This window comes from Scylla paramamosain, chromosome 32 (genome assembly GCF_035594125.1).
Source record: "Scylla paramamosain isolate STU-SP2022 chromosome 32, ASM3559412v1, whole genome shotgun sequence".
NCBI classification, from domain to species: domain Eukaryota; kingdom Metazoa; phylum Arthropoda; class Malacostraca; order Decapoda; family Portunidae; genus Scylla; species Scylla paramamosain.
In genome coordinates, this window is record NC_087182.1 from 3502368 (window position 1) to 3528754 (window position 26387).

Sequence of the window (26387 nt, forward strand, 5' to 3'; positions counted from 1 at the left end):
AATCTTGTGTACCATTTCTATGACTAAATGAAACCAGCAAGATAGAAGATAGAGACCTCCCTTTCAGTGGAGGCTGCAAGGCTGACACCACGAAGGTGAAATCACCACCTTTTGTATGCCTTGGTAATAAATGAAAACACTTACCACCATACTACAAGTACTACATCCCCAGCATGCATGGTGCTCTTAAATCTACATTCTACTTGTGTTGGTAATAAAACCACTGGTGATAAATTTCCCTTTATTAGGTACCTTGGCCACATGGTAACTATCGTTTAACATAATAGTAAACATCACAGCTCATGTCTAGTGCCAAATCATACCCTTAAATGACTAGAAACTTAAAACTCAGCTGCCAAGACAGCTGCCACACCCTTAAAAATATGGGAATCAAAAGGTTAGTTTATTAATAAAACTTACACTACTTTATTCCTAACCCATAAGTCTTAGATCAAGAAAAATCTAGTCCTATCATTTTACAAGAGAACTCAACGTGAAAAGAAGAGCCCACTAATGTACTCACCCCCATTACAAGAGGATTTGTCATCTCTGAAGCAACATGCCTCCTACTTTATTTTGGAACCTCTTTTCTGAAACTTGGTCAGTCATTGGAAGCAAGTAGCTGAGGTAGGTGCCAATGATTTCATTCAAGACTTCACTCACTATCTTTGGCTATTGTCTATTGGAGTTAGGTTAATGAAGGCTTGACACTGTGTAACTACATTATTATCTTGATCTATCACTGTCAAGGAAACATTGATTCTTAAAGAAAAATCAAGGCTTCTTTCATAAGTTTGCATATGTGGCAAACAATGTGAAAGACTATTATATACATTGTGATTGTATACAATGACTGTTCTATATCTCAGCCAAATATAATGTTCAAGGACTTTAGACATGTTGAGCAATGTTTTATCTTGATTAGTAATTTCATAACTTCATTCATGATATCTTTAAATAATTTTCTCTATAATATTGTGTATGCAAAAGCATAATTTATGACAGATTACCAGCATTTTCTTATGTAATGTTATCAATTTCTAAATCATTCAGAATTTATCTAGGAATAAAGATGGTACAGTTTTTTTGATTCGTTTTGTGTATCTACAGTTCAAACAGATTTTACTGTAACAAAGGTTCTTAAACAAGAATCCTGAATCACAGCCTGCTCTAACATGCATATCTCTGACCTTGTCTTTGAATGAATTTTAGCACAACAGTACACAGAGTGATGGAAGTGCTCGAGACAAACTAATGGTGAACAGTATCACTCAGAATTAGAGAACCAATTCATAACTCTTAGTCATCTCATTAGCTCTTACACACAAAGGAATCAGACATCAACACCACACAACTGGGAAGATGAAACATTAAGATGCATACTTATAAGTCTAGCAATGGTAGTGAGATCAAATGTTCTAAATGAAGTGAAGCTCAACAATAATTGGTCCAAACTGTGACTGTGGGTCTACACTGAGCAATTTAAATTTTCAAACTCCAATTGGCTACTTGCGGTGCATGTGACACGAGGACAGTTTGACACCTCACATGTGACGGGGAAGAGCGGTGCATCACTACGCCAAGATCATCACGAAGGAGTTAATGCTAGGACAAGCACGAGGCACATTAATTAAAGAACATGGTGCAAAGCTTTCTTTCTGCATAATTATTGTTAAGTTACTTTTGATTGTCCTACAAAATAAATAAGAAATGTTTACCACCATCACCACCACAGATATTTCCAAAGATATGTACTCTATCTAACTACAGGTACCTCAAGGTAAAGCTTCTCTGATCCACTCTCTTGGTCCTCATAGACATGATGCATGAAAATTTTTGGCCACTCGGAATTGAAAGTCAGCTTATTTACCCTTATTACTTAGGGAAAATTAGCACTTGAAGGAAGAAATAATATCTAGAGCAGAACAAGTTTTATCAATGCTGTCTTTCAAATATCAATCAATAAGCTATGAATAATCATGTGTTTGCCTCTTTGCATGCGTTCATATGTATAATTTTACAATGACCTGTTTTATTTTACAATTTCCCAAAAATCAATTCAAGAACACTGGGTTACCAAAGATGGGCAAGAAGAGCCAATGATGAGGTGAGTCATACCATTGTGTTGCCGGTGCACCGATGAACACACACCAATATCTTCATGTCTGGGTTTGTGTATGAAGGCACCTGAGCGTGTGATTTCAACTGATCATTGAAAATTTTGTTTAATTTGCTTTGTTTTCCAATATGGCATAATGTGGATGTTATCCACAGTAAAAAGAGGACTCTATACATAATAATTTTGTCAATCATCTTAGTTTTCTTAACAAAAGTGAAATATATGTATATACCAATGTCCTACATTTCTCTCCTTAGTTATACACTTTTAGATGTACTCATATCCTCAGCTTATTGATCAATATCCTCTGAAAATGATCTAATTCCTTACTGGGATATTTAATAGTAAGTAATATTTATAAAAAATGTCATACAATTCATGACAGCCTATAAAGTACAGTATAAGTGGGTAAGATGTTTAAGGAATTGAATGAAACTGCTCAGCAGGCAAAGGCTGCTTGTCTCATGACCCATCAGTCAAATACTTCAAGTCATCCTCACTCATGATTAGAATTTCTAAAGGCTTGAGCCTTTGTCACCTAATGGAAGCTTGCCAAATAATAATGTAAAGTGAAATTATATGAATGAACAATGTAGTACAACTAACTAATGAAGGACACATGCAAATCATCCACTTTGTATTAATAAAAAATTACTCCTCATGGTTAGTAACAAGTCCAGTGGATGAAATCTACATACATTAATGGGAACTGTAGGGGACAATACACAAGAAAGTTTTTAACTAAAGGCAAGCAATCACAGCAACTCTCCCACTGGTTGTCTCATAACTCTGGGACCAAACATATAGAACTTATCCTTCTCTGATTACAGTCCAGAAGAACACTCATAAATTAAACATAAGACCAAACACATCCCACCAGGAAGTCTGAAATTTATTAACACAAAATACAAAGCAGTATATAAACTGTTGTCCACGGGTGTGTGACATTGTACACGAGTGAAACACGAGACACACGCATGCTCCATCCGGCTGTCTGTTGCTACAATGGTGAGTTTCATGATGGGATGCATAATCTCTACAATACAAGGTCAGTAGTGCTATTGTAGTTATGCCACTGCCTCCCACCTTTACCTACATCCCACTTAATAGTAATTTCTAAAAAGGTTAATAGTACAGAGATGAAGATCAATGAGATAGTAATTAGTAGTGCTAGTGGTTGCTTGATGCCAGCATCTACCTGTTGACCCATCCCATACCTGCCTCCTCCCAGTCAGGTGTGTCGCCGTCCTTCTTGGAGCCCAAGTCATCCTGGTTATCATTTGAGTGCCACTTGCTGCTGCTTTTCATTCCAACCTGATAAATGCAAGAAACTTGGATGAACACTGGTGAAGAAGCCAATTAAATGGTGAAAAATAATGGTCAATCATCATCTGAAATAAACAAAAATAAAACAAACTTCACAATGCAACAAGATATAAATGGAAAATACCAACTTCAGTGTGAACTATAAGAGGATATGAAAATTTATGTGTCATCCAAAACCTGTGTGATGTATGTCAGGCACATTACAGTATACAAAAAGTGGAGCATCATCAATCTTTTATGTCACACAAAGATATCCCTGAGCCTGACCAATGCTGAACATCAAAGTATGAATCATCAGGCCACTGAGACAAGCATAAGCGTATATGCAAGCGCACACACACACACACACACACACACACACACACACACACACACACACACACACACACCTCCTGCATACCTCTGTCAACTGACCTGCATGGATCTCCTCTGTCCTTTCTATTTGAGAGGAGGTGGACTGAACACAGAAAGCTGTTACTACACCATCTAGTTGAGCAGTTTGTGTGTACAATCAGAACGCACATAAGAACAAGAACAAAACAGGAAAAAGAAAAAAAAAAGAATGAAGTGACTGTGCAAAGAACTGAAACCAATACAGGAGATGACTATTAAACGTACAGGTTAGGAAGCTGAGGAAACAATCTTAGGCACTAGCTATAAAATACATATTGCATCACATGAGCACTGGCATAATGTTTGTGTTCAATGACTGACTTAAATGGTCACCTCCTGCATGGAAGTACAGTAAAACACAAGAGAAGCTGCAGGAAGTCTTTTACGTGGCTGCTCCTTACAATACTGAAGTCAGAAGGAGCACATTTGATATTTCTGCTGCATGCTTTCCTGAATAAGAGTAAGTTTTTCATTAGTAATTATGCAGTACTACTCTCTGAGGGACACATCAAGATTCTGACAGCAATATGATTTAAGACTGACATAAACTTTGCATCTATGTACTGAATTATATAGCAGTGTTCTTTTCTGCCTTCCAACACGTGAAGGAGGCAGGCCAACTAAGACAAAATTACTCAATTAATCAGCTGCCACCCTAAAAAAGATTGTACAGGAGACATGTTGCCAAATAGATTGATAAATTTAGTTTTTGAGATGTCCTGATAGTCTGCTCCTCAAACAGTTCAATGGGAATGGGAGTGTAGCCAATTTTTTTTCTTTTTAATGTTGAAGTAATGACAGGAAACCATATGACAGCAAATGCAGTCACATCTAAGACACATTTCAGTTAAATTCTTTCACACTAAAAACATCAAGGACATAAACAAATCAACCTCAATTATGATTGGAATAAACAAACAACATGCATTAATAAACACTGACACAGCTTGGAAAGCTGTGTCAACACAGCTTGGAAAGAAAGTCATGTTAGTCAAGACCCCATCCTTTCATAAATGGAAACCTCATAACTTTGATTTGGTAAAGTTGAGCAGCCATCTGCACTCACTTCTACTGTTTTTGTATTCTGAATCTGAAATAACTCTGACCTGCTAAGAACACATCAGTTACCAGGTGTGCAAGGAGACTGTTGGGAGATCTGAGGACTCATGACCGACAGAACACAGCGGAAATGAGAGCAGAAGGATGACCAAGTACTGAGTGCACCTGCATATACACAGCATATAAGGTGGAGAAGCTAAAGAGACTTAGTAAATAACCCAAATGATATGAGTATAGTAGTAGTATAATATTGTGAGCCACCATTCCAGGGAAGCAGTGAGAAAGGGAGCAGGAGCAGGAGCAGAAGCAGCAGCAGCAGCAGCAGCAGCAGAGGTTAAGGAAAGGGTCACATGAGAGCCTTCACTTCCCCTCACCTGAGACAAGTCTCTACTAGGCTTGCGGCTGTGTGGGTGTGGCTCAGCCTCACTGTACTGCACCTCTGTCATGCTACGCCAGGAGGGGCTCTCATACAGACCCTTGAAGTCATAGTCTGTAAATAATTTTATAATTTTATTTAAAACCCCAGTCAGGTACATCTACAAACTTACTGGATTTCCAGAACATTATTGGTTTCTACTTAAATTTTGTTAAAATATTTTGGTTTAAGCTCAGTTTACGCCAAGATCATGGAGTGACTCAAGTGTGACTTTTTGTGTTCAGTACTTAAAAATATTTTAATTGGAGCACCTTAACCAAGGTTCTTAACCACATCCTTAATTTTCTATTGAAGTTTACAATTTACATTCCTGAGAGCCCCCGTCCAAGACTGTTTACCCATCAGACAGCCTGGGCTGCCTCCCCACAGCTCAAGTCTGCCTGGTGCAGGTCAGCACTTATCTACAGAACCTCCAGCAGCCTCCAACATCCAACACATCACACTCATGAACAACTGTCGTTACCAAAACCAAGTTATAAAAGAACACGTAGTTTTGAATCATAAATATACGAGTCCACAAGCACAGCTGTGAAGACGGACATTTGATGTGTTGGCTCCCAGCCAAGGAAGTGTGACTATATTCTTAGGATACAGGCATGAATAATATATACATCTCATGTTGCATTTCTACATAAATTCAGTTTCAACTGAGGACTAATTTTGTTTTCTGTCCCCAGTTTATCATTATAATTAAATAAAAAAAAGTGAATAGGCTGAATATAGTAACTTTAACTTAATTTTTTATAAATAAATGCATATACCAAGAATACAATTGGTCAGTGACTTATGAGCAAAGAATCCGGCAAAGCTTCATGAGCATGAAAGCAACGGACCAGTCAATCAAGCAAGAGCAAGAAGCGCGCCTGCAGCACCAAGCCAGGCAAGCACACGGAGCACACACACCTCAGGACTACCATTATTGTGCAGGTGTTGCCCTCACCACAAAGTGAAGCCTTCATCTATCCAATATGAAGGTTCGTCAATACTATTGTATACCAGTAAGGCCTACTCATCACCACCAGTCTTCTCTACATGAAGAGAACACCCTCATACATGTAATTTCTCTAAGCTACACACCAGTATGGACACTTAATGTTACTGGTTAATGTCAAAACCTTTTAATTCTTTCACCATGCAGCCATGCCTTTCCTGCACATACAGGGTTGCATCCAAGTCAAGAATAAAGATATCTGATCCTAAGAAAAACCCTGAAGCAACACCTCAAAGTTAAAAATATTTCTGAATGAATGAAATTTTCTTTACAAATCAGCATATTTAGGTGATGATTCAATGAATATCCAAAGACTACCTCTCAACACTAGCAGATGCATTGATATATCAATATACATACAGTGTACTGCTGTTTTCTGTCTGTGTAATGCACTGTGTTTTAAACCACTGAGAAACTGATCTAGGGCAAGCCATCAGAGGTGATAAATGCTCTGGTCTCTTCAACTACTAGCCCTATAAGATATCACTCACATCCCTCCACCTTTCCTTTCACTGCTCAAGACACCATTTCTTTCACTCACAGATTCATTCTCTTATACATCATTCACTTTACAAATGTCATCTACCCACACATAAGTTGAATAGTCATGAGGTGAATGACAAAGGCATAGAGGGTTTACAGTATTTCCTGTATGAGGTACACCTCTGAATGGTGAAAACTTAACAGAATCATGATCTTGTACACCTATATATGGAAAATCAAAAAGTTAATTTTGCCTTGGTGATCAGCCTCACCTAGCACCACACCACCCAGAGCCCCATGTGCCACACTTCCCATGTTCCTCACACTGCTTTCTATATCTATGCTCATTATCAACCTCATCAGGAAAGTTTATTGATATTTTGTCTTGCTTTTCACTGTTTGATTCCTGCACCTTGAATAATGTATTAAATTTCTTTGGTTTGCAGTTCTTCTGTTAGTGTGTCAGTGGTGCACTACAGCCGTCTCCCGGGGTGAGCCAATCAGACACATCACAATGGACCAAGACAATTCAAGTGAACATGCTCGCCTGTGAGAGGAACACCAAGCTTGGCGACTTGCTGCTCGTGTCAAGAAGTAAAGCTGTGTGTGAGTGTTTGGGAAAGGCTCCATAAATCAAATGTGAAAAATAAGAAACTTATTGACAAAAAACAGAGCTTACCAAAATATACTTGAAATATTCAGAATGAAAGACAGAACTGCAGCTCCAAAAATACTGCATGATTGGGAAAGCTCTAATAGCAAAGCTGTGCAAAATTTCAAAAATTTCAAAGAAAAATGTTTATTCAGATTCATAAACAAATTGTTGTGAGGACACTTTACCACAAAACAGTTCTAGCTAAACACCAAGTGAGAATGGATAACTGAAATCAAAGTGAAGACACTGGGTACTGGAGGTCCTTGTTCTGCTTCTTTTCCAGCAATTCATGCAATCTTCTGCACTCATCATGTCTCGAGTTATTCTCACTGTTGAGTGTTTCATGGAGACATTTCTGGGTCACAATGAGTTGAGAAAATGGCATGAAGAACTAAAAAGAACCAAAGTAGGATTCACTCCTGCTCCTATGTCCATAACTCAAAAATAAATCTTATAGAAATATAAATAGAATAATTTGGTAAAAGTAACTGATGTGAGAAATTTTATTAAAAAAATTAAATAAAAAAAATTGCAAGTGTTTGCTTGGCTAAACTTGAGTGAGGCCAAAAACTTACCTCGCTCGGGCAGGGGCCTGGCAAGCTGAGACTCATCATCTGAACTTTCTGTAATTTCACATATTGCCTTTTTAATAAACTAAAGATGCTACTCCTACACGTTCATGTATTTGTATTCTCTTTCATGTGATTGTCATATATATATATATATATATATATATATATATATATATATATATATATATATATATATATATATATATATATATATATATACATATATACATATATACACACACACACACACATATATATATATATATATATATATATATATATATATATATATATATATATATATATATATATACAGATCCTAAAAATAAATACTGTTAATGCATTGCATTGAACACTTTATATTTCAATGCCATCAAAAACATTAATTATATAAATTTACAACAGAAAAAGTATTTGTTATCATTTGCATTCATGAGAAGTTCAGCACAACCTAATGAACTAATGGTTGCAGGCCATGTCTAATGATCTATGGGTGTATTTATCTACTGACGTGTTGCAGGTGTGACAGGATTCTAAAGTGAGGTATAATATAACCTATTTTTAGTTCAATGCTGCTTTCAACTTTAGGGGGAGGTGGTGTGCTATGGAACTCACTATTATGAGCACATACAGCACTGCTCACATCTACCTTTTCTAATATTTTCCCTGCTTTGTCATTCACATGTGCTTATGCTCTACACACACAGCAGTCACACAAGTTAGTCTCATTGCTCTATGAAAGCTATTTTACATCATACACTGCTATTTTTCACATTCTCCAATAAACCTCACTGGGTAATAGACCTGAATTTTACACACACACAAGTTAAGGCTGGCTCATGTAAAGGATGAAGTAAGCCCTGGGCTCTTCCTGCATTAACTGCCATCTCACCTCATCCTTTGTGGCTATTTTCCACTGCCACAACACCATGCAGTCCAAAAATGAGACTATCTAATGAGTCCATAACCAGTCCTGTTTCACATGATCTGAGTTACTACATTGCCAAGTGGCAAGACTTCCTGGACATAACTTCATATTCTTGAAATCAAACACACACATATATATGACATACAGAACAAATATTTCCATCATTAAATCCATGGTGCAGTTTTACAATTTTTGAGTTTCATGTGAAATCAGCTGAACAAAACAAAGGTGAACCCTGAATATTGCTTGTGGGAAGTCCTTGTCAAGTCATGTGACTGTGAGGCTACCACTGCACTCACAAGTCATTGAGTGTGTCCACAGACCACTATAACATGAGTTCAGTACAGACATAAAGGAGATCACAGCACCTAGCACAGCACAGAGAGGGAGGGAGGCAGAGGAAGGGAAAGGTCCTTTCCCACATCACAGTTACACATGTAAAGGATGAAACACATCTAAAAAACAAGGCAACATTCTAACCCTCATCAGGTGGGCAGCATATTCACATAACACAAATCCCCACTTAAGTTGGGAACACCAAATATCAATGACTTACCCAAAATTAGATTTATTAGAGCAGCTCTCAATGTTCAATTAACTCATCTAATCAAAAGATAATTAGACTCATTGGAGACACCTTCATATAAGTTCTGGTAACTTTGATTTGCAGCAGTTTCACAAATGTTGCAAACTATAAAAAAAAAAAAAAAAAAAAAAAAAACCTAGAGCATGCAAATAAGGGACTGTTGTGAGATGAAGACTTTAAGGAGAAACTGGAATAACTTAACATGCATCCTGAGTGAGGGAAAGGCTGATTGTTTTAATGTGGTACACTTCTAAGTGACTCAGGTTCTTAAATGTTGAAAGGGGAAAGTGTTTGCCTGTATGTACTGAGTGTTTAGATTTTGCAAATTAGTCTTTTGGCTTTCAGATCTCTCTGAAATTATTATGATCTTTTTTCCCCGTTAGTGGAAATTGGCTGTTAAGACTGGTTGCCAAAATGGCAACTGTCTGGGAGTTTACTGTACAAGGAAAGAAGGAAATGAGCTATATCTATCCTCCTGTAGCCACTCAGACAACATTTATCTGACACAGACAAGCTTTAAGAATGACACTAAATAACATCAAAATCTTGGATAAAAATATAAATAAAAAACAGAAAGCAACAGACAGGTGCAGTTCCCATAAATCCTGGCACCTCGTGTCTGCCTCCTAACAAACCCTCATGAAGTGTTCAAGTGCAGTTCACACAAACCTGAATTAAGCTCCCGCACTAGACTAGACATGGCGTTGGTGACGGAGTCTGCAGCCACAAGCAGGTCGTTCCTGAGGCTGTGAGAGGCTATGCTGTCATCAGGAGAGTTGTCTGCTGAACAACTGGAGTCGGCACTTGAGAACACTGCAATTTAGGCCACATTTGCTTGTTAAGGCAGTAAAGGGATGCACTGGTTATCTAAAGCTCCTTACTGTTTATTAGCGCAGACAGTCATGAAAAGTGGTTTGGTAACTGTGACTTGAGTGAGACCAAACCTACCAGAAGACACTGTTGACTGCAGCCCGTCAACATGAAGAGAAGAGAGAGAGTCTAATGTAGACACTTGAGCAGTGTGTGAGGGTGTGGGGGGAGCTGACCGGGAGGAGCCAGTGGAACCCTGAGTCCCTGAGGCGAGACTGGTGAGCACACTGCTGCTGATGGACCCGCTGGTGGAAAATGGCGGGGACTTGGGGGAGCCAGCAGGGGTGGTGGGGGAAGTCTGGTGGTTCTGGAGTTGTGAGAATAACATATGATCAAGTAAATGCAGCACACTGACTTTATTCACACTTTAGTTTAAGCTTTGTCCTGCAGAATGACAATGGAATGAAACATCTGACCACAGAAGAGATGTGATATTGTGCAGTATTTCAGATAAGAAGTAGCACATCTTCTGGGATGAAAAAAAAAGTCCAATTAACAGATTCCACATAACATCACATCCCTCATTCAGTGTGGGGACATACTTTGAGCATTTTCATTAGACTTTCTAGTTGCTGCATGAGCTGTTTGCGAGAGTCTTGGAGATAGGAGAGATTGGACTCCAGCTCGTGGCGGTGGGAGCGGAGGGTGCGCAGCTCAGCCACCAGCGTGGGGTTGGTGCTGCCCTCCGCCCGCTCCTGCTGCTGCCTGCAAACATACACTCTGTTCCTGAAATCCAACTTGATTTGTAAACACTCACTGCTTAGCGTGTTCCTGCCGATGCTTAAACTCAGGATGGTTTTTATCACAGTGCTCCAATGAGTTTTGGTTTTCATGCCAATTGCAGCAATAAACCAAAAATTCCTTTGATTTCAATGCCAATAATGATAATTTTGTCAACTTCCAAAAAACTGCTTTCCTTAGAACAGTCACTATCTATTAGTGCATCAGGTCAGCATCCCCCATGAAGGGAGGTAGCTGAGGCAAGACATCTATCTGCATATACAACATATCCACAATCACATTACATTCACAAGCATTCTTCCACCTATACACTTTCACAGACATCTAGGATGTTGAAGATATCCACATGATGAACAAGAGATGAACTATGCCACCTTCAGCTTCACCATATAAACATGTGCAAACATGTTTATGGCCTCCCATGGGAATCTAGTTTATTTCTTTTATTTCTATTAGAATGTAGTCTTTTTTTGTTGAATTCACTTCTTGTCATGCAACATTCAGTAAAAAAGTTTCTTACCATCTTACCATGAAGCTTTTTCCATTACAGTATCTTCACATGCCCACACCATTCAAGCACATCATTCTGTAGCTGTAAAACTAAAACACACTTCACATTTCATGCATTACACATTTTCAAAAGCACTTTCCTTCAAGATCATACATATATTCATTCTCCAATGTGTTCACTTTGCAGGCTTCAAGTGAAATGTCTCTGAGATACTACACTCTATTATGAGAAAATTTAAGAATTAAAGTTAGTTGATGACACACAAAAAAGCTGCATAATTATACATTCCACTAAATCTATCTTAACTACTACACTCTACTTACTTTTATTCTCTAGTCAGTGCAAAACACAATGGCAAACACTGCATAGTTACAGTTTTACCTTAAGGAGTTTATTTCTCTCATGATATCTCTGTTCTTTGCCTCAAGCGATTGTATCAGACCTCGCTGGGCACTGGAGGAGTCAAAACCTGGGCTGGAGTCCACACTCTCACTCCCCTGCAAAACAAGATTGGTTCTATGTGAGGGATGGAGCATTCAGCAGCAGTGTATGGATGGAACAAATTAAATGGAGGCTTGTCATGGCCAGCCCCTTGAAGGAACCCCCAAGGAATACCCATCAGAATAGAATAGATAAGATTATTCTATTAAATAAAACTGACAACAAATCTAAAATACCAATATGTAATGAAAAATATGGTAGCAATATATGAAGAAGGGATGAACCATGTCACCATCAGCTCCATCATATAAACATGTGCATACATATTCATGATCTTCCAAGGAAATCTAGTACATATCCTTTATTTCCATCAGAGAGTATTTTTTTTTGCTGCATCTGCTTCTTTTGTCATGCAACATTCAGTAAAAAAAAGAAAAAAGAAAAAAGAAAAAAAAGAAAAAAAAAAAAAAAAAAAAAAAATAATAAATAAATAAATATATAGAATAAAAAATAAATAATAATAATAATAATCTTACCATCTGATAACTTTCCAGGACATAAGGACACGATATATTTCAGGAATCAAATAATTCTAATTCACACAGTGTTAAGCCAGGTGCTTCTCTACAATATAGATGACAGAATACAACATAAACCACTAAATTTGAGAGAGAATTATTTCATTGTGGTTCTTAATGGTGAGCAGTGCACACATATTGCACCACTGGGAAAGCACAAGCAAAGTCACAGCACTCAACTTACCGACTGAGACGTCTGACTGGCCAGGCGCGCTGCATAGTGAGCAATGAGGCGGTGCTCCTCGTCCAGCTGACTCCAGTCCGGCAGGCTGCTGATGCAACTTAAATGAGAGTGGAAAGATTAGAGAGTCCACCAACTAGCAATGTTATTAGGCAATACCTGTCACTATAAGGTAAAAATTATTATAACATTTTATTGCTGCATATCAAACAAGGTAAAAGTTTTATTATAGTCATCTTTTACTACAATATCAAACTAGGTAAAACTTTTAGTATAGCATTTTATTACTGCAACATCAAATAAATATCTGACGTTTGTATATCACTTGGTATATTAACAGTGTTTTCATCAAATAAAAAAAGATAAATGAAGGACTTTTGACTTATATGATTTGTAAGAGAAGTGTTCACCTCAGTCTGGTGGAAGGAAGAACACTCAAATATTAAAACGTTTGTTGAGAAGAATAAGTGTACCTTCTGCTAGACGAGCGACTCTCTAGAGAAGTGGACTGTGGCGGTGCTGGTCCTCCCTCAAAGCCGTTGTGGGAGGGCAGAGGAGAAGGAGGACTGGAGGAATACAAGCTTTAAGGCTGTGACATTTGATTGGTAATGATGAAGTACATAGTTTCTAGACTGAAAAAAAGTTAGCTAATTGTTAGTTAGCTTTGTTGCCCATGAAGAAAACTTTGTAGAATGCACCTTTTCTTCTCTTACTGGATTTGAAATCAAGGAAGAATTTTCTAAGAATGCAAATTCTGAATATGATAAAAAGTGGAAGTACATATCTAGGTAATTTCAAAGATACTTATTCTATTTTTACAGATTCTATGATTCTACTTTTGAATATAATAAAAATGAAAGTACATAATTTCCAGATATGATACTAACTTTATTTACTTATTTTCTTCATATAAGAGGGGCAATGGTCTAGAATGAAAAGGCCCACTGAGGTGCCATCCCTAAAGAAAGGTCAAAAAGAATCATTCAGAATTGGAGAATAAACATCTATGAAGAATCACTTCTTTCAGCATATAACCACTCACACTATATGGGAGAGGTTCAGGGTCTTCTCAGGGTGCTCTGGGAAGCGTGGCCGGTCCAACGTTGGTCTGTCAGGCACACAGCGCAGGCTTCGGCGGAAGGAATGCCGAGTTGGTGTCTGATTCAGCAATGGCCACGGAAGAGTTAGGCTTAAACCTTCTATATAAATACAGCTGATGTGTGCATAAATGTACATGGTGTATTGAGATAAGTAGGTGATATATAAATGATGCTTGCAGGCATTATGCGAAATGCTAAGAATCCACAGCTGAATAAGTCAAATTACTGATGTACTGAAGAGAAAATTTATTGCATATGATAAAATTAAAATCTCTTCTTACTCCAAACTGGAATAATAATAACCATATGAAAACATAATGCATATTTATACACTAATTATCAATACTAATTACCATCCCATAAAAACCACAAAATCTAAATGAATCAAATTTGTATCACAGGAGGGAATCCCTGCATCAACCTACAAAGGAGGTGTATTCCTTCACTTGGTGGTCAATGGAGTGAGGCGGGGAGAAGCGGCCCAGCCAGAAGCACTCCTGACACATGCTATAGTTGTGGCACTTCTCGCACTTGTAGCGCAGACCAGTGAAGTTCTCCCTGCGGCAGCCGTCACAGGTGGTCTGGTGGACGACTAGAAGTGAAATATATCTTCTTAATTACAAGTGGGCTGATGGGACAGTGGTGCTGCACTGGTGTCATGGTCTACAATGCAGTCTATTCTTTTTTTTTTTTTACAGAGGAAGATAAAATAATGCATTACAGTGGAAATATTTAAAACTGAAGATTTTAAACAACAAAGTTTAAATTGTATAAATTACCTAACATTATACTTGCTTTAATGATTCTAACATGGATGAAGCTTGTGACAAAAAGATGGGAGCATAATTTCAATAAAGAGTTCACTTTTAAAGCATGAGTCCTTGATTTAATGTGCTTGAAAAGAAAAAGGTGCCTTGTCAGCATTCCCAGCAATGACACAAGGGACGCCTCATGCAGGGAGTGGTGTGGGGGGGAGGGTGTGGGGTGCGGCCACATGACAGGACGCAGTGTGTATCTGCCACATTTAAAGGTACAGATGACATCAGTAAACCAAACAATCAAGTACATTGTGGAAAGTAAGGCTTTTAGTGAAAATGAAGGTCGGCTGTAGGAATGTTTGGATGTACATTTTCAAGATTAGCCACATCTGTGGTTGTCATCATCTTTATAGCCAGGCTCTCCCACAGGATACACTGTGAAGAACAGAATGCACAACATAAAGTATGTGTATATAACTGACTTCACATTCAAACTTGGAGTCTGAATATACTTAGACAAGAGATGAAAATACACAGTCCATGAAAAGCATAACTGACAATGTGTAGACAATAATATTTCATTAGACATATATTCAAGAGAAATATCGCATATCTTGTGCTGCATTACAGAATGCTATCACTGTTGAAATGAACAATACATAGTTCACAAGATCCTCATATGAGATGGAATAGTGATAGCAATATCTCATCTCACAGAACCCAAACTGTGATGCCAAAAGTCATGAGGAAATTACTTCATGTGAGACTGTACCCTGAAAAATAATTCTAATGACAGATAAATAATTAATTTATGCCAACAGAGAACTATAATGATAATATGCTGCTTATTTGCTTAAACTCAATAAGCAACAAAACTGCCATAACAGGAGGTTAAAAGTACGCATCAACTCATATGAACATCTATATACATTCAGCATTATGGGTCATGCAGCCAACATGCAATGTTTAAATGAGGCCAGCTGAGTGAGGTGCAGCACGAGCAAAACTATTGCAAGGAAAGGAAAGGTACGGCGCTGGATACAACTGTTCAAATCATTAAAACTTGCCAGATACAATCAACATAACAAGAACATCAACATGAGACTCAGAACCAAAGTCAAAACATCTAGGTACTATTGATTTATCTTATAGTACAGAGTGACTATTGACATGATTTGGATATCTTAAGGACAGTCTGTGGGTAGTTAATTTCTTATCTCTATGGGAGTATCTTACATGGTTCAGCTACTTGGGTTTCTGTGTATAAGAGAAGGGAATATATCCAAGCTCTGTACTGTCTGTGAAGATGCCACAAAGGGTTCTATGTGAGAGCACTGCAGTCACAGAGTCATGGTGTAACTTGTCTCCATCAACTCTATATCATTTCTCAGGATTATAATTTAGTTACATTAGAACATCTTAATGCCCTCCAATTCTTCATTTTTTATATTACCAGTACAAACTTAACATTAAAATTCAGTAATTACAAAGTGACTAAACAATGTGGCTAATCAGAAAAGCGCACTGTCTTGGTTACAATCTAAGATGCTTCAGACATTCTAAGCCTAAAAATTCATAACAAAAATTTTAAATACCCCAAATGCATTTTCTGTGATTTATTCATCCTTTAATCACGTCATGAGGTCATAATTACGTGGGGTAGCTTGTGTTGGCGAGTTAGGTCCCTACAACAGTAACTACAGCACTCTCGGTCAACAGTGAAATTGTATGACACTTACATTCATCAATAAAGTCATCATCAATGAGATCAACGGCCCACAGTGCATCTATAATTCAAAATATGCTGTAATAAGCCACCTACACTCCATGATCTTATCCATAATATCAAAATCCTTATCTATAGTGACCCTATCGGGACAAATTTTGCCAGCATTGATTCGGCATCTATTTGTAAAGTTTTGAAAACTTTGGCACAGCATTTCTAAATTGTTGTATGGCTCTAGTAACTATTCAATATCAATAACTAATGAATGAGAGAGAATTAGGAGCCAACCTGAAAATAAATAAGCATGTAAGCATGTAAACAAAGATGAGCTAAAGAAAGCACACCAAGGAGAAAGACATGAGCATCATCATGATACATATTTGTGCGCTTAAACTTAAATAAAAAAAGCTAAGATCAGTGCAGACATCAATGTACAGTGCAGGGTGAAGTGGCGCCTTACCCGACTCTGAGGCGGCCAGGCGGTGCAGCAGTGGCAGCCATGCCAGGCACTCTGGCCCGGGGTCCTCCAGCACCACTTCGAGGAAGTCGTTGACGTTGATCTGCTTGATCTGTGGGAAGAGAACACACACCTATGGGCTTGCTGTATTATAACACAGGTGTATGAGCATTTCACAGTGCTTCATTGTGTTTCAGGGAGATTTATGCATTTGGTGATGTGTTTTTGAAAAAAAATAGAGCACTCCATTTTACAAACATTCAAACACAAAGGTGATAATTGTTTTATACTTGTCTAATTATATAATGTACATTGTGAATAATAATTCAGTAATGTTATGATTGCTGAACATTTATATTACAATTTTAATATGGATTTTCAAGTATAAAACATATAGATAGCATAGATTATTAATGCAACAGAACACAAAAGCTAAGCTGTCTGAGAAGTAAGCATTCTGTCACCTGAGTGTTGTACATCAGAATAATAAAACATTTTGATGTGCTGCATAATCAGGATTTCTGTATTCATGCAAAGCGAACTGTGAATGAAGTGACAAAGAGGCAATAGTAAAAGAATCCAGAAGTTACTAATGCAGTGACTTAGATAAGCTGGAAGCAGAATAAGATGTATACAATATCTGAGCTCTACATTCTCATTTTCATCTCAAGCAAAGCAGATCATCAAGAATGCTTAACACTTACCTCCACACTTCACTAAATAGTCTACACATTTTCTAGCAGCACAGAGGCAGAAGCAAGCTACTGATACAGTGTTTCCAAAAGCTGTTGATACTCAGCTTTAATAAAAGAGATCAGTCTTGAAGTGTTCAGGTGCATATCAGCAAAGGAGGAAAATGTGGTGAGATGAAAACAGTAAAAATAAAACTGTTATTTTGAGTCACTTGCAACAGAAAAAAATATGTAACGTACATAAATAAAATAACTAGAAAAGTGCAAAGGTTGTACAGTATATCAAAAGAAATGGTATATAAAATGAAGTGAAAAATCTACATTTGCAGTCGTGGGTGCCATTACATCCTATAGGTAAAGCTACTCTACAAGGCAAATGGTTTCCATAAGTGCCTTACCCCGTCAAAAATATGGGTAACAAGGTTTTCTGAGTATGAGAAACTTGGAGACTCAAAAACAGCAGCTGGTAGTGAGAGGACTTCCTTCAGGTACTCAGAGAAGCGGGTCAGAGAGAGGTGCCCGTTACCATCAGATATTTGTGAGAATATATCTGAAGAAAACTGGAGGTTAGTAAAGCACACTCTTACCCCACAGCATATGCCACTCTACCATGTTAGTTAGGACGGGGAGCAGTGGGCAGGTAACAAGCACAGGTGATGTGACAGGTCGTGTTACTTAAGTCTACATGAGGAGTCACTAGTAGTAGTAGTTGAAAGAAATCTGTATATAAGGTATATGTATAATGTACACTTCTATGAGTACTACTTCCTCACAAGAACACAGCACACAGTTAAACACCAGCCACCATGAATGTTACAGCTTCCCAAGACACTCTGGTTACTTACACCTGAGCTTGTCAAGAGGCTTGCTGCTGCACAGAGTGGCCAGCGCTACTTTGACGCTGAACACTCGGAGCTTCCCCTCGTCGTCTCTGAAGCAAAGACACCAAAGACAATTATACTTTGATCCTGCAGGAAGGAGAATGGCCAGACTCAGTCACACACACACACACACACACACACACACACACACACACACACACACACACACACACACAAAAAAAAAAAAAAAAAAAAAAAAAAAAAAAAAAAAGCAGACAATTATACTTTTATCCTGCAGAAAGACTAGCCAAAGATGCAAAAAAGACAACAAAGACAACTATACTCTGATCCTGTTGAAAAGAGACCTGTTAAAAACATAAAAATAGGCAAAAAAGACAATATTTAACCTTTCACAAGACAACATAAGGGCCAAGATAAGATGCATACTAACTTGTCATAAGCTGAGAGGAGCCAGTTGAGCAGCACTGAAGTGGAGGTCTCAATCACCACATTCTGTCCCACTGGGAGTCTCTTGTTCAGGCTGTGGTACAAGGTTGAGATCAGTGTCTCCAGCCGGGACACCTGAGGGACCAAGGGAGGTGCAGATACTCTCAAAATGCTGTACAAGAACCATCGGAATTCAAGTGCTCTGCTACATACTGATCACTGTGAATGATGAATAAAAGAATAACCAACAACAGAAAAGGAGGATGTTGATAAATATATAAATGAAACAATGGGGAAAAGGAAAGGCCAAAATAAAGAAATATATGAATAAAAGGAACAACCAGTTAAAAAGGGAAAAAAAAAAATATAAAATGCAGTCACAAACATTTCCTCACTTCACGACATAACAATGTAAATGAAAGTACTGCACACACATTTTCATTTCTCTACTCCACAGCATAAAAGCAAAACTAAGAACCTCTCTTATCAAAGACAACTAGTGGAGGTCGCTGCTTGGAGGCAACACACATATGAATAACAAAACAATCCATTCTGTTATATTTCACAACCATCACTTTTAATATGAATTGCTCTACTGCAGTGTAATTGTATAGCTTAAAAACACATGATAGTAAAGGCAGATGCTGACAATTTCTATCTGTGTGAGAGAACACTGGATGACCTCAACTTAACTCCTTGCTGTGTAAATGTGTAGCTTTCAAAAGTGAGGTTTCAAGACACTTATCCTTCAATTATGGATGATTCTTTTGATCTTTCTACCTTTCTTTTGGGAATGGCACGTCAACAGACCTCTTTTTCATGCTTTTTGTTGTTCACGGCAATGTCACTCTTACATAAAAAGCTAAAAATGAACACAATGTAGTAAAGACAAGTGCAAAAACCTTCATTCTCTTCCCTGTACAAGTGAATACTGGATGATCCCCACCTTGACCTCTGTGTATGGTTCCAGGGTGTTGAGTCCATTCTCTCGGAACGCTTCAATGATGTTCCAGATGTCCACGCGATGCACTGTTGGAAATGGCAGCAGAAATGAGTGTCACTGTTAACTGAGCACATTCATCAGATGAGTGTGTGTGTGTGTGCAAGGTTTTGAGAACAGAAATACATGTAAGGTTAGTCATGTATTCTTCTTTTTGTGATGTGAGTGTTAAAGGATGTTTCAAAATATATTCCTTATGGTGATGGGATGGAAAGAGTGCATTGTTCTAACACAGTATGGGAAAGGGGACAGAAGACAGATGGTGACAGGTGACAGAAGACAAACAGTGAGAAGACAGGAACAGGAAAGAATTATCGTAACACACACTACAAGAAGGGTGACAAAAGTGACAGAATAACCAAGATAGCACCCACACAGGATAACCCCATCCACATACACACTAAGGGAGGCGACAGATGATGACAGCAAAGAAAACACCATTTACACACACTAAGGAAGATGACAGGAGGTTACACAAAATGACATAAGAAAACAGGAAAGAAATTACAGTCTCTCACACACTTAGGAAAGAGACAGGTGACAGGAAGGAACAGATGACAGAGAGACAGGAGGGAGAAAAAAAAAAAAAAAAAAAAAAAAAAAAAAAAAAAAAAAACTTTCACACACACACACACACACACACACACACACACTAAAGGAAACATGAAGTGACAGGAAGCAACATATGATGACAGCAAACCCCTCCCTACCACCATTCACACACACACACAAAGGAAGACATGAAGCGACAAGGGATGGCGATGGGACACAAGAAGGAGGCCCCACTGTAGGAAACACACGGCGAGAGGATCTTCTGGGTTTTCTCCTTGAAGGCATGAGGTGATGGGGCAATAATCAATGCACAGGGAAAGAGACTACTGGCTATTGAATTTCCTGTCATTAGGTTGCCAATTTTTTCCATATGATAAGAGAAAAATGCAAAAATATGATACGTTACAAACACACACACACACACACACACACACACACACACACACACACACACACACACAGTAAGAGGTTCACAGGGTACAAAATACATCCCTTTCACTTTACATACTTCCCACACACCACTTAAAGGTAATTAGACCCTCGTATGCAAATTTCAATGCCACATAGCGTAAGCCACACATTCTTACTCCTGGCTTACTGAGGAAGCACTGTACCTTCTACCTTCATTGCATTCCACAAACCATTCTTTAAAAGACACCTCTCCCCCCTCAAAAAAAAAAAAAAATAAATAAATAAAATAAATAAATAAAAATAAATAAATAAAAAAAAAAATAAATAAATAAAAAAATAAAAATAAATAAATAAAAAAAAAATAATAATAATGATAATAAATAAATAAATAAATAAATACATAAATAAAATAAAAAAAAGTAAAATATATGATTTTGGAAACCTATTAGTAAAGAAAGTTTTATAGGCTTACTAGTGAAGACAAGTCTTTAACTGCATTCCACAATCCTATTAATTATAAAAGGAGCTATTGATTATATTCTACAATGCTATCATTTAGAAGAGAACCATTAACTACATTCAAAGTCCATTAGCTATTACAAAAGAACCATCAGTGTATTCTACAAGTCCCATTAGTTATGAAATAAATCTTAATTGCATTCTACAAGTTCATTAATTACAAAGACTTTGTTCGATTCAACAAGACTCTTAATTATAAGACATTAACATTCTACAAAGAAATTGGCAACAACAACAGTAGTAGTAGTAGTAATAGTAATAGTGATAACAACAACAACAACAACAACAACAACAACAACAACAACAACAACAACAACAACGACAAAATCCTTAACCTCACTGTCAAACCATTGCATTACAGCCTACGAGTTCTAAATCCCTCCTCACAACATCTTCATAACACAACACACGCCACTCACACAACACCACACGTCACTCAGTCAAATTACCCTTCTGCACGAACCCCTAACTCCATTCTCAAACCACTTCATTACAACCTACAAATATCTGAATCCCTATTACAATACTTTCATAATACAACAAAAGATCACTCACTGTTGGTCTTCTTTTGAACGAAGCGCAGTTTGGCGGCGGTGCGGTAAGAGGCAAAGCGGATGGCATCGAAGTTGTGGTGCCGCAGATCAGCTACCAGGAGCCGCCCATCGCCTGCCAGCCCCCCGCCGCCGCCGCCGCCTCCGCCGCCACCGCCCCCCATCCCACCCGTCCCAGGAACCGCCATGACCTCTGTGGGAAAAGAAGGATTGGTGTTAACTCAAAAGGGTGTGTTAGGGGATAAATGTAGGTTTGTAAGCGTTGACATAATAGAATAAATGGTAAATGTATGCCCACAATGGATAAGGATTGAATGAATAGCAAGTAAGAAGAGAAATAAGAACATAAGAACATAGAAATAAGGGAAGCTGCAAGAAGCGACCAGGCTTACACGTGGCAGTCCCTCTATGAAATATACCTACCTTTTTCCATCTATTATCCCTATCCATAAACTTGTCTAATCTTCTCTTAAAGCTCTCTAGTGTCCTAGCACTAACAACATGATTACTGAGTCCGTTCCACTCATCTACCACTCTATTTGAGAACCAATTTTTTCCTATCTCCTTCCTAAACCTAAATTTTTCAAGCTTGAACCCGTTATTTCTTGTTCTACCCTGGTTGCTGATCCTAAGAATTTTGCTTACATCCCCCTTGTTATAACCCTTATACCACTTAAAGACTTCTATCAGGTCCCCTCTTAACCTACGTCTCTCTAAAGAATGTAAATTTAACAACTTCAATTTCGCCTCGTAAGGAATACTCCTCATCCCCTGTATCCTTTTAGTCATTCTCCTCTGTACTGATTCTAATAGACCTATATCTTTCCTGTAATGTGGGGGACCAGAACTGCACAGCGTAGTCTAGATGAGGTCTGACCAGCGCCAAGTATAACTTTAATATTACTTCCGGCCTTCTACTTTTAACACTCCTAAAAATTAATCCTAGCGTGTGACAATGTAAATAAGGAATTAAAGATAACACCTAAGAAAATAAATAATTTAACGTATCCCAAATGAATACATAAGAAGTGGAAAAAGTACCGTACAGAAATATAAATACCAGAGTAATAAAAAGTGTGCCAAGAAATGCAAATACGAAGGAATAGTAAATATGCCAAAATAATAGCAATAAAAAAAAATACCACACGTGAAGAGAAATGGGAGATAATGAAAAGTACCACAAAGAAATATGGGATAAGTTAACCTAAAAAAAAAAAAGTGAAATAAAATAAAGAAACGGGGAAAAAATACAAATAGAAATACGAAAAAAAAACAAAACAAAGAAACACGAGATACGATAATCAACGTACGCCAAAACAATAAAGAAATCATAAAGTACAAAAAGAAAATATATATATATATATATATATATATATATATATATATATATATATATATATATATATATATATATATATATATATATATATATATATATATATATATATATATATATATATATATATATATATATATATATATATATATATAAAAGAGTAAAGGTCAACATAAATAATAAATAAATAATAATAATAATAATAAAAAAAATACTAGGGAATGGAAATAGGTAAATGAAGGTCATGTTTTGCCCGCCACAAGTCATAATATTATTCATTGGAGGGAAATTGGAATAGTGTTGGAACATTCCTTGCGACTCAACAGGTTAATCTCACCGACACAGAAAGGTATAGTGTGCTGCTTTACTGGCTTAATCTCTCTCTCTCTCTCTCTCTCTCTCTCTCTCTCTCTCTCTCTCTCTCTCTCTCAACTCAATTTATCCTAATATCCGTAAATCTCAGCTGAATGTGGAGAGAGAGAGAGAGAGAGAGAGAGAGAGAGAGAGAGAGAGAGAGAGAGAGAGAGAGAGAGAGAGAGAGAGAGAGAGAGAGAGAGATAACACTATTTCAAAGGCCCAATAACACACACACACATACACACACACACACACACACACACACTATAATGCCTACAGTGATTTAAGCCTTGGAACTTCCTCCTTTGCTGAGAAAATAACAAAACTTTACTCAATAATATATTTCAGAATGTATAAACTGCGGGAGGAAGAGAGAGGAAGGCGGCGGAGCGGGAGGAGGAAGGGCTGGAGAGGAGAGAGGGAGAGGGAGAAAGAGATATGAAAGTGAAGAGAAAGGTTTACAAAGCGAATGATAAAGTTTTGGAATTGATAAAGATAAGAAGTCAATAATGATAATAAAGAAAGTATGACGTATGTAAAGTCTTGGAATGTACGAATAAAAAAAAAAGTGTCAATAATAATAACACATTTAGTTTTGGAATTAATAAAGATAAGACCAATAAAAATAATAAAGAAATGAAAAAGTGCCACGAGGAAATGAAAATACCAAAGTGACGGATGATAAAGTTTAGGAATAGATGGAGATAAAAGAATAAGTCAATAACAACAAGGAAGGTAACGAGGCGCAGTGGAGAGACGCAATTAGGCGCAAATTAGATCGTTAATTACCAACCACATTCCCCTAATGATGCCACTAATGAGCCACGATCTTTTTCATTATTACAACACACACACATACAAAAAAAGACAATATTAATTAAAAAAAAAAAAAAAACTCACATACCGTACCCAAAATTAATAATACGAGGGAAAAGAGAAACAAAAATTCAAGTACGATAATGATTCCGGAAAAAAAAAAGGTACGTGTTTTTCGTACAACTGATAATAATAATGAGAAAAAAGAAATCACATCGTAGGTAAAATTAATAACACGAAAAACACAAACAAAACTTAAAGTACGGTGATGTTTTGAAAAGGTACAACGTGTGTCTGTCTGTCTTAAAAATTAACAACAATAATAAAACGTACATATAGAACCAAAAAGTTAATAACACGGAAAACAAAGCGAAAAGAAACGCGAGTACGACAATTTTCCGGAAAAGTACGACGTGTCTGTTTGTCGTACAATTCAAAACAAATGTCGGACGTCAAAAACTCATTCTTTTGTTTCCCTTTTGCTGAGAGGGGAAAAAGCGAATGCTGGCGGGAACCTGAGGGTGAAAAAAGGAAAAGTGGGAATGAAAGGAAGCGAGGAGGAAGAGGAGGGGTAGATGAATAGAGTGGAAAGGGGAGAAGGGGAAGGAGAAAGGATGGAATACGTGTCCCGGCACCTGAGATAATGAGGGGAGAGGTAAGAGAGTCCTCAGGTGATCCTCGGAGTCCACGGGGGAGGCACAGGGAGTGGGGAGAGAAAGGGAGGCCAGGGAGAAGAGAGGGAGAGAAAAGGGAGGGTAAGGAGGGGAGAGGAGAAGGGGGGAGGTCAAAATAAACACTAAGCTCATTAATGGCGTAGTATGTTAATCTTTCTTCTTCCTCCTCTTCCTCCTTCTCTTCCTCTTCTCTCTTCTCTTTTTCATTCCTCTCTTCGTTCTTGTTTTTTTTTTTGTTTCTCTTGTATTTGGTTTCTTCTTGCCTTGTCTTTTCTTTCTTCCTCCTTCCATGCCTCTCTCTCTCTCTCTCTCTCTCTCTCTCTCTCTCTCTCTCTCTGTCCACTGATTGCTTTTCTCTTTCCTTTAATATACTTCCTTTTCTCTTTCCATCTCCTCCTCCTCCTCCTCCTCCTTTTCCTCCTCCTCCTCCTCCTCTCTTGCAATACTCTTATCAGAAATCAAGACCATAACGAACATAAATTAGCAACAATAATGAGAGAGAGAGAGAGAGAGAGAGAGAGAGAGAGAGAGAGAGAGAGAGAGAGAGAGAGAGAGAGAGAGAGAGAGAGAGAGAGAGAGAGAGAGAGAGAGAGACTGTCATACTGTTCTTTACTTTCTCGAGTTTAAAGAAAATGTGATATGTGAGAAAACTTTCTTTTTCATAACTTCTCATTAACTTTTCTCCTTTTCTTTCTCTTCTTCCTTCTTCTCTTCCCACTTTCCTCCTCCTCCTCTTCTTCATTTCAATTCCTCTTTCCCTCCTCGTCCTCCTGCTTTTCTTCATCTTCTCATCTTCCTCTTTCTATCATCCTCCTCTTATTCCTCGTCTTCTCTTTCTCTTCCTCTTGCATCACCACACGTTTCATCCTCTCTCCACCTCCTCCTCCTCCTCCTCCTGTAGCATCCTGTCTCTTCCACTAATAGTTAAGAATAATCACTTAAACAGCCTTCTAGGGACCTCATAATCTGTTGCTGTTTGAACTTCCTTTGTGTTCCTTTGTATTCTTTCCCTCCTCTTCCTCCTCTTGTTTCTCTCCTGCTTCCTTTTCCTCTTCCTCTTCACCACCTATTTCTTCGTCTTTCTCTCCTCCTCCATTTTCCTTTCCTCATGTTTCTCTTCCCCCTATGCTTTCTCTTCCTGTTTCTTCCTCTTTCTCTCCTCCTTCTGCTGTTTCTCGTCTCGTTTTTTCTCCTCCTCCGGTGCTTCAGTCCCAGGGTCGAGTCAATGAAACAAGGCACGAGGGTTCACAGGGAAGTGGGAAGAGTCAAATGGTTCACCAGGAAAGCAAACCCACCCCGG

General features: G+C 37.9%; 1 protein-coding gene across 10 annotated transcripts in view; it reads right to left on the bottom strand.

The window, feature by feature from the left end:
* Positions 1 to 227: 227 nt before the first annotated feature.
* Positions 228 to 26387, bottom strand: part of LOC135089066 (dystrobrevin beta-like) — a 62977-nt gene continuing 36817 nt past the window's right edge. For 2 of the 10 annotated variants that reach the window (XM_063984277.1, XM_063984270.1), the window contains 18 exons: positions 21909 to 22097; positions 19818 to 19900; positions 18876 to 19006; positions 18449 to 18534; positions 18002 to 18153; positions 16915 to 17023; positions 16468 to 16515; positions 14396 to 14562; positions 13913 to 14028; positions 13344 to 13436; positions 12874 to 12970; positions 12052 to 12167; positions 10961 to 11144; positions 10497 to 10725; positions 10218 to 10361; positions 8038 to 8085; positions 5272 to 5387; positions 228 to 3433 (listed from right to left, as the gene is read on the bottom strand). In XM_063984277.1, the coding sequence (XP_063840347.1) occupies positions 3314 to 3433; positions 5272 to 5387; positions 8038 to 8085; positions 10218 to 10361; positions 10497 to 10725; positions 10961 to 11144; positions 12052 to 12167; positions 12874 to 12970; positions 13344 to 13436; positions 13913 to 14028; positions 14396 to 14562; positions 16468 to 16515; positions 16915 to 17023; positions 18002 to 18153; positions 18449 to 18534; positions 18876 to 19006; positions 19818 to 19900; positions 21909 to 22092 (2223 nt within the window). In that variant the 5' untranslated portion in view covers positions 22093 to 22097 and the 3' untranslated portion in view covers positions 228 to 3313. The remainder of the gene's footprint in view (positions 3434 to 5271; positions 5388 to 8037; positions 8086 to 10217; positions 10362 to 10496; positions 10726 to 10960; positions 11145 to 12051; positions 12168 to 12873; positions 12971 to 13343; positions 13437 to 13912; positions 14029 to 14395; positions 14563 to 16467; positions 16516 to 16914; positions 17024 to 18001; positions 18154 to 18448; positions 18535 to 18875; positions 19007 to 19817; positions 19901 to 21908; positions 22098 to 26387) is intronic. The other 8 variants (XM_063984271.1, XM_063984272.1, XM_063984276.1 and 5 more) reach the window with 8 other exon arrangements.